Raw genomic sequence first — 18,097 nt, 5'->3', positions numbered from 1 at the left:
TATATATGTATAGGAGAGTAAAATTATTTTGTTTTAAAATTTGTCTTTTAGACCTCTCCTATGCCTTGTTTGCTGTTTCTTGTCCGGTACCTGAAACTCAGTGGGATTGGATGTTTATCCATCTTTTCTACCTTTTTCTTTTAATTAAACCTTTTTAATGCATTCATCAATTAGTTGACAAATATTGACTATTCATTCTGCTTTCTGTTTCTTCAAACGCAAATGTTTTTCTCGGTGTGTTTTGTGTGCATTTTTGAAAATTAGATACTTTATTTAGTAAGCTCAATTTACATATTATAATGGTTCTTCAAATGCTGTTGTCTGTCTCTCTTTTGTTCTTTCTCTTTCCCCGCTGTCCTTCCCTCTCGTCCCTCTCTCCAGGTATAGCCTCTCTGATTCGCCTATTGAGCTCAGCAGGCGAGGAGAGCCAGCCAGGCTTAGCTGTGCTGCTCTGTGAGATCCTGACCGCTGTCTTCCTCAGTCTGTTTGTTCACGGCATGGCCACTCACTCTAGCAACGAGCTGTTCCGCATTGTGGCCCACCCACTCAACAGCAAGCTTTGGGTGACCGTGTTCGGAGGAGGTGCCAGGAGCCCTGTCATAGAGAAACCAAACAGCCCAACAAGAACACCCCCACCAGGTAATTATGGATTAGTTTGGCCGATCTATTTTTCTTTCTGACAGGGTCAGGGTCAGCCTGAGTGGCTGTCTCTCTGTGGGGGTTTTCTTTTGGAGGTGACCCAGTAGTTAAATCAAATCAGTGCTTCTAGATTAATTGGATTCCCATCTGTAGGTCATAGTGAAATCCATCAACCTATTAGTGTGGGAGCTGTTTCTCTCCCACCCTGTCTGTGGTACTTTCTCTTGGTTGGCAGAGGAAAACTGATGTAATGCAACTGTAACACCTGTTTATTTGTCAAAATGTCGGCATTTTAACTAATGTTTTAATTTTAGGAAGGTATTTCAATATTTTTTAGCTGATCTAATTGTCATCAGCAAAAAGAGCATGTCAGGCTTGTCGTATGTACTGTATATGATGTGAAAATGCAATAGTGGGTAATACGGGTGTGATGGCAGCTGAAATCATAGATGCAGCAATTTAACAAACACTTTCTCTCGACACCCCAGCCTCACCGAGTGGCTCAGAAAGGAAGTCCAGGCGATTCAGGCTTCTGTCATCACGCAGTGGATCAAAGGATGAGTCTGGAGTAGAGCGGGGGTGCCCATCCAGTCCCAAGCATGACCCTGTAGTAGAACATGAAGCTACCTCACTCTTTAAAGAACGATTTGTCCCTCCAGAGCTCAGCGTTTGGGATTACTTTATCACCAAGGTAATCCCGAATATCAATCAACTTTATTTTCTGAGTCAATCTGGATTGATGGCTTTCATTGGGATCATGTTTCATATGCAGGGTTTGTGTATGACAGTATAAACATATTTGACCATATGGTTGTGGTTATAGTTAATAAACTGGACATAAACTGGAAATGTATGATCATCTAACTACGTGAACCTGCTATAATATGTCCTAAAGCTCACTGGTAGTGAATGAAAGCAACAACAAAAGAAAAATATATTTCTTTTTTTCTTCAGGTGTTATTGTTTAGCTAAAACAGTGTGGGCCTCTGTCTTATTCATTGTTGTTGTGTTCCTGTGTATTTTAGCCTTCACTGCCACCATCAGAAAACACAATTGAATATGACTCAGAGGAGAGCCAGGGCAGTCAAGATGAAGAGGAAGATGATGATCAATATGAAGATGTGTTTGACCCCAGCTCTCCGCAAAGAGAGCATTCAAACCACAATTCATACAGGTAATGACACAGCACTGAGTGGACATTACTGCTAAGAGTGACTCATCTTCACCTCAATTCAAGCTTCCCTGAGACCTGCATGTGTTTACAGCTGTTTGTGTCTTTCCATTTACTTTTTATTCAGTCGTACTACTTCAACATTTCCGGCTTTAAGTCTGAACACACTTTTATTCCCCCAGTTTCTTAACGGAGCTTTGGACCCATTTAGAGTATTTATGTTCAAAATTGTAATCTGATTTGTAATGGCCTTTTTCCCCCTCAGTTGGTGTTTGATGCGTCTGGCAATGGTTCAGCTGGTGTTGGTCAACCTCAAGTCCTTTTACCCAATGGCAGGATATGATCTATTAGGTAAACACTAAAATACACCCCACACACTGTTCTGTACCAACGTCCAGGATGTATATAAAGGCCGCTCCATTTCTCAGTGCCTGTCGCAGCTAATCTTATTGCCTTCTTGCTTCTACTTAACACAGATCTGCCTGTGGGCTCTCCTCTGTGTCACGCTGTGCTGAAGACACTGCAGCGTTGGGAGCAGCTGCTGCAGAAAAGGCTGGAGCTCTTCGGGGGCCCCCCTTCCAAGTACATCTCCAACTCCCTCCAGGATGAAACAGCCACACCGGGCCCCGCCCTGCTCAGACACAAGGCCCTGTTTGAACCATCCAACACCCCGTTCAGGTACCACCATGAGCTGGGGATCAGTAAAACGAGGAAAAATAAAAATGATGAGAAGATTTAAAATTTTGGCACAAAATCAGAAATGATGTCTTCTAAAACATTTTGTTGTTGTGCTCCAGTGAACTAATGCAACTGATTTAATGAGTATTAGTGTTAATATGAGAGAGGTGTTGTGTTATTTTCAGGACTAGCCACCATTCAGCACTGCCAGAGAAGCGTCTGTGGCAGTTTTTGGTCAAGCGGGAAGAAGTTCAGGAGACTTTCATTAGAAACATCTTTACCAAGAAACGGGACACAAATGAGGTACACCATGTTTACACACTGCCAACTCACTGCATGAACTTGCACAGCTAGCATAGCCGCTGAAATATGATAAAATCCACATCTCTTTATTTACCCCCAGGCAAACGGCATAATTATTGCTTTTACATACCTGTTGGCGCATTTGTGCTTTTTTTGTTCTGCATGCCAACCTCATGTATTATTACTGCCTCGAGTTGCATGTTAATGCTTTAGTACAATTATTGCACCTTGTTTGATTAACAGCACAATAATTCAGTTTGACTGCATGGTTCATCACTGGTTGTTGTTGTCTGTTTGTGTTTTGTGCGTGTGTGTGACTACCCTGTACTGCTTCCCCAATTATTAAAGTCGGGTGAGGACCAGACTGACAATATGAAATGTTCAGGGATGGAGGAGACAGGAAACTATCAGGTACTGCTGCTTCAATGTGACTTATGGTATTGGGATGGGATGGGAACCAAATTTCAGTACCAACATATTGTGTCTGTAGGACCAATTGCTGAAAACTGTCAAAAATCAAAATTGGCTCCAAGTGATTTGATTAGATCCTTACTCTTAATTACTCTTAATCCTTACAATACCTTAATCTTCAATCAGGTATTGTTTTTAGAAGTGTGTGTTTATATTCAGTAAGTAAGGTATTGGCACTGATATTTGAAAAAAAATCAAACAATACCCAGCCCTAGAGGTGGGACAAACATTTTTGTGGTAGAGTCCTGGGGATTATAATCCTGCAAATTGAATATTTTATAAAGAACTATAAATAACTTTAATCGCTCATGTAGGGTTGCATTATTATGACATGCAGACAAAAATGCAGAACATACTTTCAAATTCGTGTGGTCTCAATTGATGAAAGAAAAATTTTAAATGGTATGATTGGAAACAAAGTTTACCAGCATGCTTTACAGCATGTGACAGACCAGAGCATCACTCTAAAGTCAATATCACACCAACATTAAGTGTGGTTTATTGTGGAAGCTAAACCTGTAATTGAAATTCTTATATAATGAATCATTCATCCCTCTGGTAACTCTAAACAAAAATGTGTGATGTGTTTATTAATAACAACAAGTACTTCTGATTCGTCAAGATCCATGAGTATGCAATATTGTACTCTGTGTTCATACTTCACATCACCATACTGTAGTGTGGGCGGTACAATCTCTACAGTTGATAAGATATGAGAACATGCACATCTTGTGCCTTCTATTTGCCTCCTACAGTAGAATAGTAAATGTGGCCTGTCATATCAAGGGCTGAAAATATGAAGACATAGGATTTGAACAGAAATATTTTACATGGTTCAGAAACATCTGAAACACGTGATCTTGACAGAATTACAGTACGCATATTTTCTGGGCCATGAACTCTGAATGTCCCTGTCAGTGTTTGATATTATTCTTACATTTAGTTCATCTATGTGAATGTGAACCATAAATCTCAAATTGCACTGTACACTGATGCTTCATAGAGGTTTCTAATCTTCTGGCTCTCGCTGTGAAAGCCGCCACGTTTTACTATAGCTACTTCATTTGGCTCTCTTAATTAACGTAGTGTCTCTGAGGACAAGCTACAGTATGGAGCTGAATAGCTTCTGATTAATGGGCCCAACACTGTCGCAGTGAATCTGCGCCCCACAGGCATTATGTGCTTGGCGAAAATGGCAAACCACCATATTTAGATTTTTGCAAGTCAAGTTTTACGTTATTCCATCTGACAGAAAAATACGTGGTCTTTTCCCCTTGAATAAATGCAGTAAAGACTTTAATTCAATCTCATGCTCAAGGGATGCCTCTCATTTTGAGTAACATAAAAATGTTACATCTCTATACAATATGCATAGCTACAGTATAGCCTACTCTGCTACTGCATACGCCTCGTAGGACCTCTACGGTACATGCTTGGTCTCATTGCTCTAGGGTTGTTGTGCTCATGCTATCTAATGGCACTAACCCAGTTATGTGGTTAACAGGGTGGCCTGATGCATCTAACATGCCCTCTCCTAACCTCTAAAGGCAAGACAAACAAACACATAAACATAGAGTTCACATATTACACAGTATAAAAACGAGAATGAGCCATGGCTCTCTTATAGCATCAGCTCTGTTGTCTTCTACAGCAAATAATTTGACTTTGGTTCTGTAGCATGTAGGGAAATGTACTGTGTCTTAAATATTGGCTGTTATTTGTCTGCAGGAAAGGTTTTTCCAACGTTTCAACTATAGTGATTGAATCTCTATGGTGGTGATTTGTGTGTTCGTTCCTCTGTGCAGACTGAGACGGATCTGGGCTCCCCCGGAGGAAAGGCACGCATCATCCACAAGGAATCTGACATCATCACAGCCTTTGCCATCAACAAGGTACAACTCTTTTACACGGATGTCACCAAACAACACAAAATCATCTGAAAAAAAAAGCATAGTATGTTTACAACCAAGGACTTCATTGGTTTGTCAATTTATCTGGCCAATACTGCTCTTTTTATTTAAACCTCCATATGTCCACCTCCAGTATAATGTATAGGATTTAATTTGTTTGGTAGTGTATTATAATTAATAAGTACTATGGAAGCCAGTGAGGTAATCTCTGTATTGAAGTTATTTTAGTTTTTCCTCTGTTACTGAGAAATTAAATGCATAGACATATCACATAGGTTTCTTTATTTTCCAGAAACATTCCAACCTTACTTTTATCTGTTTAAAAACTGCAAACAAGAAAAACTGAGCAGCAAAAATAAACTGTTTAATCTACAGAAAGTGTCATTTAACCTTCTGTGGGAGTTGATTAATTAACCATTTATTGTGAAGCACACACATATAGTAGCTATGAAACTCAACTTCAGAGATTTTCTTTTAAAACATTTCAAAGCTTCTCTAATCAATATTTGTATACTTACAGTGGGTCAAAGGTCTATCACTTATAGAATGGGTCGCTTGTTGTGACAAACCACAGAGAAAAGCTCTAAGGAACAATTTAGTGTCTTTCAGTTCATTGTTTTGGTTTTTTGGATCCCTTTACTGTTTTGGTTCAAGTTAACCACACTCATCAACCTCTTTGCCAGCTGGAGCTGTTTTTAGCAAAAAATCTCATTATAAACCTGCTGTACATTATCTGCCCTGCACCGAACAGCTGACGGACAAAGTTAGCGACTAGCTTTTGTACATAGTGGAGCATTTAGCAGCTAAAGGGCCAGATATTTCCCTTAGGAGTCTGTAGAGACCAAAAACTGAGCTAAAAGGAGAGTGAATATTGGACTAAACACCTGCCTGAAAATAAAATAAATGTTATTGTTGCTCTGTGCTGCTTGATGTGTAAATTGGCAGCGTTTTCCATTTTAATTTCATAAGGTGATAATATGTCAGGGTTGTGTCCCCTAGTAGCAAAACAAAAATCAGGTAATACTGCTTTAAGTAGCCTAGTTTTAAGCCAGCAGTGCATGGTAACAATGCTTTCTAGTATGGTTAAACAGATGTGTTACTAGCCAAATAAAATGTGTAGTAGTCTGAATTTCAAGTTTTAAACTGTGGTGGATTCAGAAACAGAATTTTAATGAACTCAATGTCATTAGCTTCACTTTGACCAACCGATTCAGAGCACACAATTTAAATTCAAAACGAATATTAAATTATTTTGCCCAGTGGCACAACTCTTACACCATATCCTAGCCCCTTTGATTTAGTTGAGCCTGTGTTTTCTTTGTTAGGAAGAGGTTCACACTGTGATACTCTTGAATGTAGCTTTTTATTTAAAGGGAAGCAGTGGTGCTGGCGATCAAAGGAAGGTGCACCCCAGGTCATCATTAAAAGCAAAAAGTTGAATGTTTTTGGGACCTCAGGCAGAATAGAGTTGGAGAAAGTCTTGGTCTCACTCTAGTGGACTTTCTTGTCCAATTTTGCACACACGGTAAGCCTCACCCTATTTTCCTCACACTTATCCTCTCTTCATTTCCCCAATTCCTGTCTCTGTCTGTCTCCCAGGCAAATCGTAATTGTTTAGTGATGGCCTCCACCCATGACATTCAGGAGTTGGATGTGTCATCCATCTTGGCCACACAGATCTTGACATGGATCGATGATGACGCAGAAGCCAAAGGGTAGGAGAGCTGTGTGTCTATGTGTGCTAAATGTCTTTCATATTGGAGAGAATTATCACATATAAAAAAGTGGTCAGGGGGAGGAGTGTGTGCATGCGTGTTTGTGTGCGTGCGTAATGTTCTTGTTTAGGCCAACGGCTGTAAGAGTTCATCCAGAGTAACATCAACTCCCTTTTCACCTTCATACCAAGAGAGCTCAATTGAGTGTGGGTGTGGGACAATGTGATTGGTTCAGTAATGATTGTGTAGGTGGTGTATATGCATCTGCATTGTGTGTCTATGTTTGGATGTGCAGCATAGTCTATATGTATTTGTGAATGGCCGCTCCTTTATGAGATATTATTATAATTCAGAGCAGGGTCGCTTTTTGTCAGCATGCGTTGTTATCATTATCCTGCATATCTGTTGTAGTTTCTCTATAAATGCACACAGTTCTAACAAAAACACTAATGCTGGTATAATTTCTATGAACTGATCACACAGAGATGACATTGATATGAATCTTTTTTAACTACGGTATTTTCCCAAACTTCTGGAGTATTCCCTTTTTAAGATTTAACGGTTACTGTAATGCAATTACATAACCTACCTAATTATCATTCTGTCTCTGTAGTGCTTGTAGTGATGACTTCCTGGTGGTTCATGCGCGTGATGACTTTACCGCCCTCCACGGCACCACACCATACACTCACAGTAGCCCCGGCACACCCATCAACATGCCGTGGCTGGGAGGAGTGCAGACAGGCCGGGGTGCAGCTGTGGTGAGATCTAAACCTGAAGTTGTATGTGATTATATTACCCGAGCCATTCGTCTGCCCCACACCTCTTTAACTGCTTTATTGTTTCTTTTTTGTTTCTGATCTGTCTTAGTTTAAAGGGCCATGCGAGCTGTTTTGCATTGTTTTTTCGGCCATTAACTGCAAATTGTTTATACTTCATACACGTAGCTGACAGCCATTTACATAACGATAGTTGTTACTTGCAGCCCTAATGTTTTGGTTTCCTACCTTAATCTGTGTACAGTATGAAAAAACACTTAAAGTCTTAACATTTGCATGGGATAGTTCATCTATCACAGTGAACATTTTGTCACCGTTATTGCTGTTTTAATTTTTATTATACTTTAATATGCTTTGGTCCGTCATAGTCAGCTGTAATATCAAGTTAACACAGTTTGTCGTTCCACTGAACCTCAAAGAACCAGCAGTATATACAGTGATGATTGCCACGGGTTTAACATACTCTTCACTGCTTCTCTGGAATTAATTGATGTTGTCTGTTGCTCTGGATCTGCCCTTCTTTGTACTCAAAGCAAAATCCTCAAAGCAGTTTAAATTACTTTAATTAATAATTTATCTTTGTTCAGGCTCAGTTTGCCAAAAGCAGCAGTGGCTGCTAACATTAGCTTCCCTCATTGACTTACAAAGGAACGAAGAGGTTGCTGACTGCTAGAGCTTGTGAGACACCAGGCCCAAACCTTTATACTTTTTATGTATTATTTTTTTTTTTATGGAAAGTCTATAGAAGCTGTTTTACTGAACAGATTATGTTGGTGTTAGCAGTGCGGAGGGAGATTTACTTTATTCTGGTGGTAGCAGTGTCTTTGAATCGATTCAGTTGTGAATCATGGACGGTAAGAGCCAATCTGCATCGTAATTATTTTTACTAACCAGTCAGGCAGTGTGCTCAGGGTTGGAGCAGAATACATTAAGAGACAATAATAAATAAAATCTTTGCCAGACATTGCTGTTAATGTCTGCTTCTCTGGGCCACCAGTCATAATACAGGACAGGAAATAGTAATTGAGCTACATTATATTAAGACAATTTATTCTATATGCTCTAACTTAAATGCAGCATCGAATATGTACTTTGGCATAATGATTAAGAATTGCATTTTTTTCTGACCTTTTAAGTGGATTTTAACTACAGATGAGGCCCTTTCAGACTTGCACCTTGTTACGTAAATGTTATGGTGCTTTTCACATTTACATAAAAGTGAATGGCAATTTATTAGTAACAAGCCATTAACAGATAGAAAAAAGCCAGCAATTAATGTATTGTATGTGTGAAAAAGGCTTTAGAATAGTGTTATATTGTTTAACAGTTTACTGTCACATAGTTCCCTGATGTAAAGAATTTACCATAATGAAGCTCTGCATTGTTTTCTGCTAATTATCTTCTTCTCCTCCTCTTCACTTTTCTTCTCCCAGATGATCAAGAGAAATATCAACAATGTGAGAAGAATGACCTCCCATCCCACACTGCCTTACTGTAAGTACGACTCTTGATGTGTCTGTCAGTAGAATAGAAGAGTATCCGCCTCTTAAATGTGCCATAAAGATATCATATTTCTCGTGTGAAAAAAGGGGGATGATTACATCACCCCAAAAGTTCCTCATATGTAGATATTTAGCAAGTGTCAAAGTATTTTTTTTTTTCTGGTCCCAGTTGATTTAGAAAAGGCTGAGTGAGCCCTACTTGTATTTTCCACTGCAGAGTGGGGATTCACTGTGAGGTGTTATAAACTGTTTACTCCGTCAATTATAAAGTAGATGATTTTGGGAGCATAGAAATGCCCAAACCTCATGTTGACCAGAATGCTCATGGAGATGTACTAGAAAAGGAGCTGAAGGCACTTTTGTTCTTGTTTTTCAGACCTGACAGGAGCTCAGGATGGTAGCGTCAGGATGTTTGAGTGGGGTCACTCCCAGCAGATCATCTGCTTCAGAAGTCCAGGCAACTCCAGAGTCACCAGGATACGGTTCAACCACCAGGGAAACAAGGTTACAAACACCAACTCGTAATATCAACTGTAATATTAAACACATTGAGTAGTTAACTACCACGATCCATTATGATGTGAGCCTGTCAGATTCCGCTACATTTTCACACTTTACCATTCAGGCATGAACCACAGTGGGGAGTTTGGCTTAAGCACATTTTGTTCTCCAGCTGAGTGATTCAACTGCTCTGAACTCAGGCACTCGCCTCAAGCTAATAACTTTCTCAGATGGTGCCTCTTCTGTGCCAGTACCATCTTATCTGCCTGTTCCGGCCAAAAGAGTGAAATATGCTTTGAAAAAAATGTGCAAATAGAGGACAAGCAGAGCACTTGATTTTAGTTATGTAAGTGGTGCTTGAACTTATGAGGCTGTTGACGTGTTTTGGAAGATAATTTGAGAACAATCTCAGAAGGTTCTCAATGGGTATGCAAACACAGCAGGAAACTATACTTCAGCAAAGTCTAATATCTGCTCTCTGAATGTTTTGTGTAGTTCGGTATCGTCGATGCTGATGGAGGTTTGAGTCTCTGGCAGACCAACACAAGTGGGAATGCACCTAAACCATACCTAGTAAGAAACTCACTGATCTGATCAATGTGCTACCTTATATTTTTCTGACATGTTTGTTTTTATTTGTGTCGGTCTAGACGTTCTTAGTGTCCTCCTGCTTTCTTCCTGTCATTCTCATTTTTGTTTATTCTTCTCCTGCTTCTATATTACTGTCACTATTACTAACCGTCTTATTTGTTTCTCTCTGCCAGACATTGCAGTGCCACAACAAGACAGCTAACGACTTTGTCTTTGTGGGCTCCTCCTCCCTCATTGCCACTGCAGGTCTTTCAACAGACAACAGGTATGAGAGTTGGAAGGAGAATTTTGTCTCCAGTCATCTTGAAAAATTGTCCTCCCAATTTAATTCTATTTCATGAACTGCTTTTTTAAAGGCTGAATCTTTTCCGTTCAGCTCCACTGTTCTGTGGCCAACAGTGAAATGTGGGAGTGGATAGTAATTTGGTAATTTTTTGATTCCACAGGAATGTGTGTCTATGGGACACTCTGGTGACTCCTGCAAACAGCCTTGTACATGGTAAGATGCAGCACAAAAAGAGCACGGCCTCTTTTAGGAATCAGCTGAGCAATCAGCAAACGTTTTGATAATCATTTGATCGTTATTTTTTCCAAGCAGAAATTCCCCCAAATCTCTATTTCCAGCCTCTTAAATGTGAATGTGAATTGGACTGTTGGTGGAACAAAACAAACAATTTAAAGAGGTCTGCATGGACTGATGGGCATTTTATTTTCTGTTTCGGACATTTTATTGACCAGACAGTCAATTAATCAAGTAAATACATGGCAGATTAAATGATCATTAAAATAAGCATAATAGCCCTAATGTAACATGTTTATGCACAAAATTAAAAAAATAAATAAAAATGTACATCAAATAGCAGATGAAGAAAGAAAGAAAACTTCTTTTGTAATACAAATTGTTGTGGCGGTGTGGTGGATAACGACCCCAGCATGATCTGTGCATGATTACTTGATCATTTGAGAACATCGTTTAATTCGTTAGTGAAAATAATTGTAGACTGAAGCCATATAAGTTACATGCTATATGTGTATATATATATATGTATATATATGCTATATTTTTTCCCTCTCTGTTTTTATTTCCATCCCTAATGCTTCTCTCAATTCTATCCCATTCCCTCTGATTCATCCATCTTCTTCTCCTCGATGTATCCCATCCTTCCCCTTTCTCTCTCTCTCCTCAGCTTTCTGCTGCCATGAATCCGGAGCTACGGTGCTCTTGATGGCCTCCAGGCAGCAGCTGCTTATCACCGGTGGAAGGAAGGGCTGGATCAGTGTCCTGGAGCTCGCCCACAGGCATCAGCGTCAGAGCTTCCAGGCCCACGACTCGCCGGTCAAAGCGCTGGCTGTCGATCCGACTGAGGACTGCTTTATCAGTGGATCAGCTGAGGGCAACATCAAGGTATTTTGACTGGTTAATTGATGCAATTAAAAACATTTCTGTTGAATAAATATGACCTTTTGGGGTGGGGGGATATTCCATTTTTCTTTTTAATATAAGAATATTTATTGCATTTGTTGATGGCTTTCAAGCTCAGGTGCAGGTGGAAGCCAGACAGTTTTCTCTGTTCGAGACTCTCCCAGAATGGATCGAATTTGAAGCCAGAATTTTTTTCACAGTCATTCATTTTACATGAGATCTTCACTGGAAACAGTGATTCTAAAAATGTGGAGTATGAAAGTGAACCTGTACCTGACAGAACCGTCCTGCAGGGCGTTTGGCCCCCAGGTGTGAATGTCTCGGCCTCTCCTCCACATCATCACAAGACTGTTGCATTTATCCATGGAGACAGGGGGCCCTATCAAAGTCATTCGAAACCAATGTCACACTTATGATTAACCACCTGCTCAGGAAAACGGAGTAAATGATGGAGAGTGAAAATGTCTGGAGGCCAAAGCAAGGTGGCATGGGAAAAGGCAAAGGAAAGCGTTTTTGACTGAACAGACCGGAGATGTGATCGTCTTCCGCTAATATATTTCCCGAGACAGCTGGTTTTTCATCTTTGGTGAGGACCACGCAGCTGTCACTCCAAGGATGAAGCCGCTGCGTCATGCAGATGTACAAGAAACGGTGCGGTGCATATCTGCTTGAAATTCAACTGACTTTCCTTCTGGATAATTGCTCACAAAAACCTCCAAAGCTGCGTGTGATGTTACTCATCTTAAGCCATTAATTGTATATTGGCTGATATCATCTATATTGGCTGATTGAAAATTGAACATGTGTGAGCTGCAATTTTATAAGCTTTTAAAGTGTTTGATGAGAGTCCATGGAAGTGGAAGATTAACTAATTTGTACAGTCTATGAAACACCTTATCAAATAATAAAGCTCCCAGGCTGGGAATACAAATCAAACAATGCAAGTTGCTCCGAGCTAATCATGGTTCACAGTGGTTCCTACTGAAGATGTAAATCTTTGAAAACAGGTCACTAATGTATAGGTTCATTCTTTAAAGGCTAAACAGGAGTAAATGGTGTATTTGTTTGGAACTATTTTCCACGGTGGTACTAGAGTTTGTGTATACTTTATGACTATATTTGCATATTGGTTCAAATATCAAGATACTACTGACACGATGTACGTTCCACCTGTTCATGAAATCCATAATAATCATGGAACATAAGGAATTATCCTGCTTATACAATAGCCACTTGCCAACAAAAAGCCACATGTAATCAAATAATTTAAAAAAAGTTAATTTACTTCTATGACAAACTTTTAAAGGTGCCCTGCCATACAAAACCATTTTTACTTGCATTTTTTGAAATATGTTAGGTCCATATGTGTTTGTGTTATGTTGTGAATGTGAAAATGAACTGCTACCTCCTTTGTCAGCTCTAGCCACTGAAAAGAAATAAGCAGAGAAATCAGGCCAATTACAAAAGCTGGTCAGTCTGACATCATATTGCCTGAGCTTATTACTATTCATTAGCTCACCCAGTTGCCCTGGGTAAAGGATTCTGACAGCCAGGCTCTCATTGGCTAGCTGTTAGCCAATCAGATTCAAACAGCTAAGCTTGTTGAATATTAATGAGAACTGGCAGAAATCGAGCTGAGTCTTCCTGTAGGCTTTCTATACCATGCTAGAATGGCTTGAAACAAGGTAACCAAGGCATTTTTTCCACAAAAAATGTTAAAGTCCATGGTTAACCTTCAGACATTACCACAAAGTAATGAAATACGTGTGGCAGGGCACCTTTTTAATCAATTTTTTTTTCTGTTTTTAGCATCATGAGATAAATAATAAAAACTACTTCCTGAGACTCTGAATGTATACTGTTGGCTAGGCAACATCTAGCTAAACAGGAAGGGGTCCATAAGAAGTGTTTCTTTAACATTAGTCTTGAACATACTTAACTTTTAAGACTAGAGAACACTGCTTCATCCTGATGTATAATTCAAACTGTTATGTTTAAATGAGATAACGTTACATAGCGCTGCTCTGTCGCCCACTCTCTCATCACTCTACTTTCTGTTCAGTTTTGTTGACCTTTATCTTTCCGGCGGTCCTCTCCTTTCACTGCAGCTGTCCCTGAGACCTGCAGGCTACAAGCTTCACCACAGCTAACATGAATTCCTGATGTCCTCTCTTTCTTCCTCCTATCTTTACTTATTTTATTGGTTACACAAAAAACCCTAGTGCAAAGCTTGTTGGCTAAGCCTCACTGTTGCTGCTTTAACCAACTATTAACAACTGGGGCATTCATTTATAAATGCAAACACCTGCGTAATTGGTGTCCGATTATACTGTCCGGTAACTAAACGTTAATCCACACCTTCCAGCCAATCCTAATCCATTATTTTCAGTGGCCATGGTAGAACTTAAAATAAACTACAGTGCCCACATCCATTGTAATCCTAGAGGAATGAGCTATACCAGGCTTCGCAGACAATACTTGTTAGTAGGATTCATTGTTGGTTTTGGTCTTTTCTTGGTATTGGTTGACAAAAATACAGAAGTAATCTTTAATACGCTGCATTGTTTAAAAATAATCTCTATGCTGTCTCTTCAGTTCATAAACGCCCCTTCTTCCCTGCACTCCCCAGATCTGGAGCCTGGCCACACAGTGTCTGCTCTACACCTTTCCCAACGAACACGCTCGCCAGTCCATGTTCAGGAACCTCGGCACGGGCGTCATGCAGATCGAGGTGGGACCGTCCAATCACATCTTCTCCTGCGGCGCAGACGGAACCATGAAGATGAGGTGCCTCCCCAACCGCTTCAGTGTCGCCAATAACAACAACAACCACGGCAACCTCAAGAACGATGTCAAGTTCATCGTATAGACAAATAAGGTGTTAAAGCGATTTAACTGAGTAATGTGAAGTTGCCAGCACTACTGCTGTGGAAATACCTTAATGGACCTGGAACAGTGGGCGTCATGCCGTGACAGAACAATGATGTCAAGTGTTATTAACCAGTGTAAATGAAGAATGGCTTTCATGACAAAACAAGGTGGAACAATCGTAGGATTTACAGACTTTCACATAGTGAGATCCAGTGAGTCGTCTGATCCAGGGGCCAAAGAGTGAAACAATCACATCGGTCTCTTTTGTGTGGTACATGAACCCAAGCCGACCAACCGCAGGAGCCTCTACAAGTGTTTTAAACTGTAGTGGCAGTTTAAATGGACAGAGGGTAACAACCGAGGGCACAGTTAATCAGAATAAACTGAACAGGAGACAAAAACCCAGCTGCAGATTCTCCAAAACAATTCCATCTCAGGAGGACTGAACAGCACATGGAGAGCCTTTTTTTGCACAGAAGGTGAAGCTGTAGAAGGAGCAAGAGGGACTGAGACTCCGACTGTGAAGAGTCTAAAGCTACAGCATTGTTCTTCTTATACAGTATTACCATATCTATTAGTTTATATTAGTAAATCAGTGGAAGCAGTGTTCAGGTAGACTGTGTATGAAGTGCTATCGTACAGGGACGGTAAGTGATCCCTTCAGGGGTTTATACGTCCTCGCAAGACCCCTTCGCACAATGCAGTAAGGCCAGTGGACATCATACAAAGCACATATACAGTCACAAGAATTCCCGGCGCATTCTGGTGCTCCATATACATTTTTAAACGCAGATGAGCCAGCTTGGTTGGAAAAAGCAGTGGACCAGGTGTTTGTTCACGATCAATCCACACTTCATCGCAGGATGTTTCATATTACTATTATCCTTTCACTTTCGATTTTTTTTTTTTTTTCCGGCCGGCGCACTTTCCCAGCCTGACTTTAAATGAGCACAGGAAACTAATTTTATAACACGTCTCGTAAGACCCTAACTATGCACATGCACTCTCTGGCAGAAATGATGAGATGATTGATACCTCTCATGTTAGTCTCTTAAATGTACAGCTACAACCAGCAGATGGTTAGCTTAGCTCAAAGACTGAGCTCGTTATATCTTGTTTAAGTCGTACAAATACAGAGGGTTTTTTTCCCGATTAAACAAGCAATATATAAGTATATAAGTTTTAGAAGATTTTGCTACCGTTGGTCAGAGCCAAGCTAACGTTAGCGTTTCCTTGTTTCCATGCTAAGCTAAGCTGACAAGTTACTTGCTAAAGCTTCATATTTATCAGGCAGATATGAAAGCGGTGTAAATCCTCTCATCTAGCGTTGACTCTCCGCAAGAAAACGAATAAGCATATTTCCCAAAACGTAAAAATATTCCTTTAATCAAACTGGTAGAAATGTGTGTGAGTTTACATGTATGGAGCTACATTTTCTTAATTTTCATGGACTACCTGAATGCGCCATTGCTTTTACTCTATTTGCACATAAACATGAAGCTAAATTATATGTAGTGTAATGCATATAACTATACGAGGCTGGGTGTCAGTAAAGCAGTCCAAGCCTTTGGTAATAAGGTTAATATATAGTATGATGTTTGTTTATCCGGGCCTAGATTAAACCAGTGGTATTATTATTATTATTAAGTGTCCTTAATCTCTCTGAAAACTACTTCTACCATGCTGGCACAGGACTGATAATATTGATTATTATTGATATTATGTAGCTTTCATTTAACAAGGCCCTCGTTGGTATGGGACACCATGAATAATACCATTTCTGGCCGTTTTCTTTTAAATGTTCAAATATTAAGCTTAAGAACATGTAGCCAGAAACGTTGCCATTGACTATGGAAAGGGGTTTGGGTGGGGCAGTTAAGTTTTAGTGAATATAGAATTTTGTTGTGGAAATGTTTTATTCCAATAACAATGCACTTCCCTTTTATCGACTTTCAAACTTTCATTTTCCAATAAGGACCCTGAGTTAAAACCGCCTTGGAAACAATATTGTTTGCCTTGTAGTAATCATCATTTTATTAGCGGTCCTGCTTTCTCTGGCTTGCTATTCAGTTCCTTTGTCTAGGAATGACCTTAATTTCACTTTTTTGTTATTCGGTTGCTTTATATATCATCCAAATGCAGCAAATTGCCTTCAGTACATGCTTGGAAAATGTAGGTTAGGTTGGTGTGTAATATGATGCTTCTTCAACATAAATAAGGAAGGGGTTCATGCAAACTGTCCTATAGCTGTTTAGTCTGAAGGAGTTTAATCCATTAAGCTATCTAGCCATAGAACCTTGTTGGGCTGCTGTAGGGAAACAAATGTACATTAACTTTGATTTCAGGGAGGATAAACTGAAGAAAACCTTTTAGATGAAGCTGATTTATTGCAGTTATGTATATACATAGATCCATAAACTAGGCTTCTCATTAGGACTGCATAATCATAAGAACTAATCATAGATATGACAGAAGCCACTTTATGAAGAATATCATTCTGTACACAGGTATATTTATGAAATATGTTCATATTTAGGATTATAGACTGAGTGATGAAGGGAGATGTTATTTTCTGCTTTTTTCTCTTATTCCTGATGTGGGCTTGAATGCCTGCGATTTGTTTCCCCCACAAATCAAAATGGTTGGAAATGAATGTGTACTCCTGCAGCAACTGGAGATGAAATGTTTTATCAAAGCCAAACTGTGTACTCCTACAGAAACTGGAGAATAAAATCAATTTTAACAAAGAGTGCTTTTTTTCCCCAAAATACTGCTTATTTTATTTTGAAGACTTGCATCACCAACAGATGAGTTTTACTCCATCAGTGTTGCAGGAGAACATTAAACAAACTTACTCGGCTAAATCAAATATCACATTCTTTTTTTTCCTCCTCAATCTTGCAAATGTGAATTTGATCAGATAATTCTAATTTTATAATGAAGATGATGTGTAAATCAATGTATTGTTTACAGAAAATGTACCTATGTAATAAAGAAATTATGGAACATGAGCAGGCGAATCATTTGATTGCAACAATTATGGTCCATAGTAGTAAGCATTAAAGTAACATTTCAATTGTTTCCATTCGAGCAAACTAAATCATTGATGTTTATCAAAGTTGGACTGATTCAAAAATTGAGGCAGATGAACTACACCAGCAGAAGACCCCACCGGTCATCTCCACTAAAAATAGGAAAATGAGGCCACAATTTGCACGAGCTCACCAAAATTGGACGGTTGAAAACTAAAAATGTTGCCTGGACTGATGAGTCTCGATTTCTGTTGAGACATTCCGATGGTAGAGTCAGAATTTAACGTAAACAGAATGAGAACATGGATCAGTCATGCCTTGTTACCACTGTGCAGGCTGCTGGTGGTGTAATGGTGTGGGGAATGTTTTCTTGGCACATTTTAGGCCTCTTAGTACCAATTGGGCATTGTTTAAATGCCACAGTCTACCTGAGCATTTTGCTTCACACTGTTCAAAAGCTAGTCGCTTACTGGTTCTGCCATTTGGTGCTGAGCAGGTAGTGGCCAGTGTG

The 18,097-nt window shown here is 39.6% G+C and overlaps 1 protein-coding gene across 8 annotated transcripts in view; it reads left to right on the top strand.

Moving 5' to 3' along the window:
• dmxl1 (Dmx-like 1) overlaps positions 1 to 17,565 on the top strand; it is a 60,147-nt gene extending 42,582 nt beyond the window's left edge. For 3 of the 8 annotated variants that reach the window (XM_039803489.1, XM_039803488.1, XM_039803487.1), the window contains exons 35-51: positions 382 to 639; positions 1,128 to 1,330; positions 1,665 to 1,813; positions 2,076 to 2,161; positions 2,287 to 2,488; positions 2,674 to 2,791; positions 3,140 to 3,202; positions 5,068 to 5,154; positions 6,772 to 6,887; positions 7,501 to 7,669; positions 9,100 to 9,160; positions 9,545 to 9,672; positions 10,165 to 10,242; positions 10,434 to 10,525; positions 10,707 to 10,759; positions 11,448 to 11,665; positions 14,313 to 17,565. In XM_039803489.1, coding sequence (XP_039659423.1) covers positions 382 to 639; positions 1,128 to 1,330; positions 1,665 to 1,813; positions 2,076 to 2,161; positions 2,287 to 2,488; positions 2,674 to 2,791; positions 3,140 to 3,202; positions 5,068 to 5,154; positions 6,772 to 6,887; positions 7,501 to 7,669; positions 9,100 to 9,160; positions 9,545 to 9,672; positions 10,165 to 10,242; positions 10,434 to 10,525; positions 10,707 to 10,759; positions 11,448 to 11,665; positions 14,313 to 14,552 — 2,321 coding nt within the window. In that variant the 3' untranslated portion in view covers positions 14,553 to 17,565. The remainder of the gene's footprint in view (positions 1 to 381; positions 640 to 1,127; positions 1,331 to 1,664; positions 1,814 to 2,075; positions 2,162 to 2,286; positions 2,489 to 2,673; positions 2,792 to 3,139; positions 3,203 to 5,067; positions 5,155 to 6,771; positions 6,888 to 7,500; positions 7,670 to 9,099; positions 9,161 to 9,544; positions 9,673 to 10,164; positions 10,243 to 10,433; positions 10,526 to 10,706; positions 10,760 to 11,447; positions 11,666 to 14,312) is intronic. The other 5 variants (XM_039803491.1, XM_039803490.1, XM_039803495.1 and 2 more) reach the window with 3 other exon arrangements.
• The last annotated feature ends 532 nt before the right edge of the window (positions 17,566 to 18,097 follow it).

Source organism: Perca fluviatilis, chromosome 6 (genome assembly GCF_010015445.1).
Source record: "Perca fluviatilis chromosome 6, GENO_Pfluv_1.0, whole genome shotgun sequence".
In the NCBI taxonomy this organism is placed as follows: Eukaryota; Metazoa; Chordata; class Actinopteri; order Perciformes; family Percidae; genus Perca; species Perca fluviatilis.
This window is presented reverse-complemented; position numbering and strand designations above follow the sequence as displayed.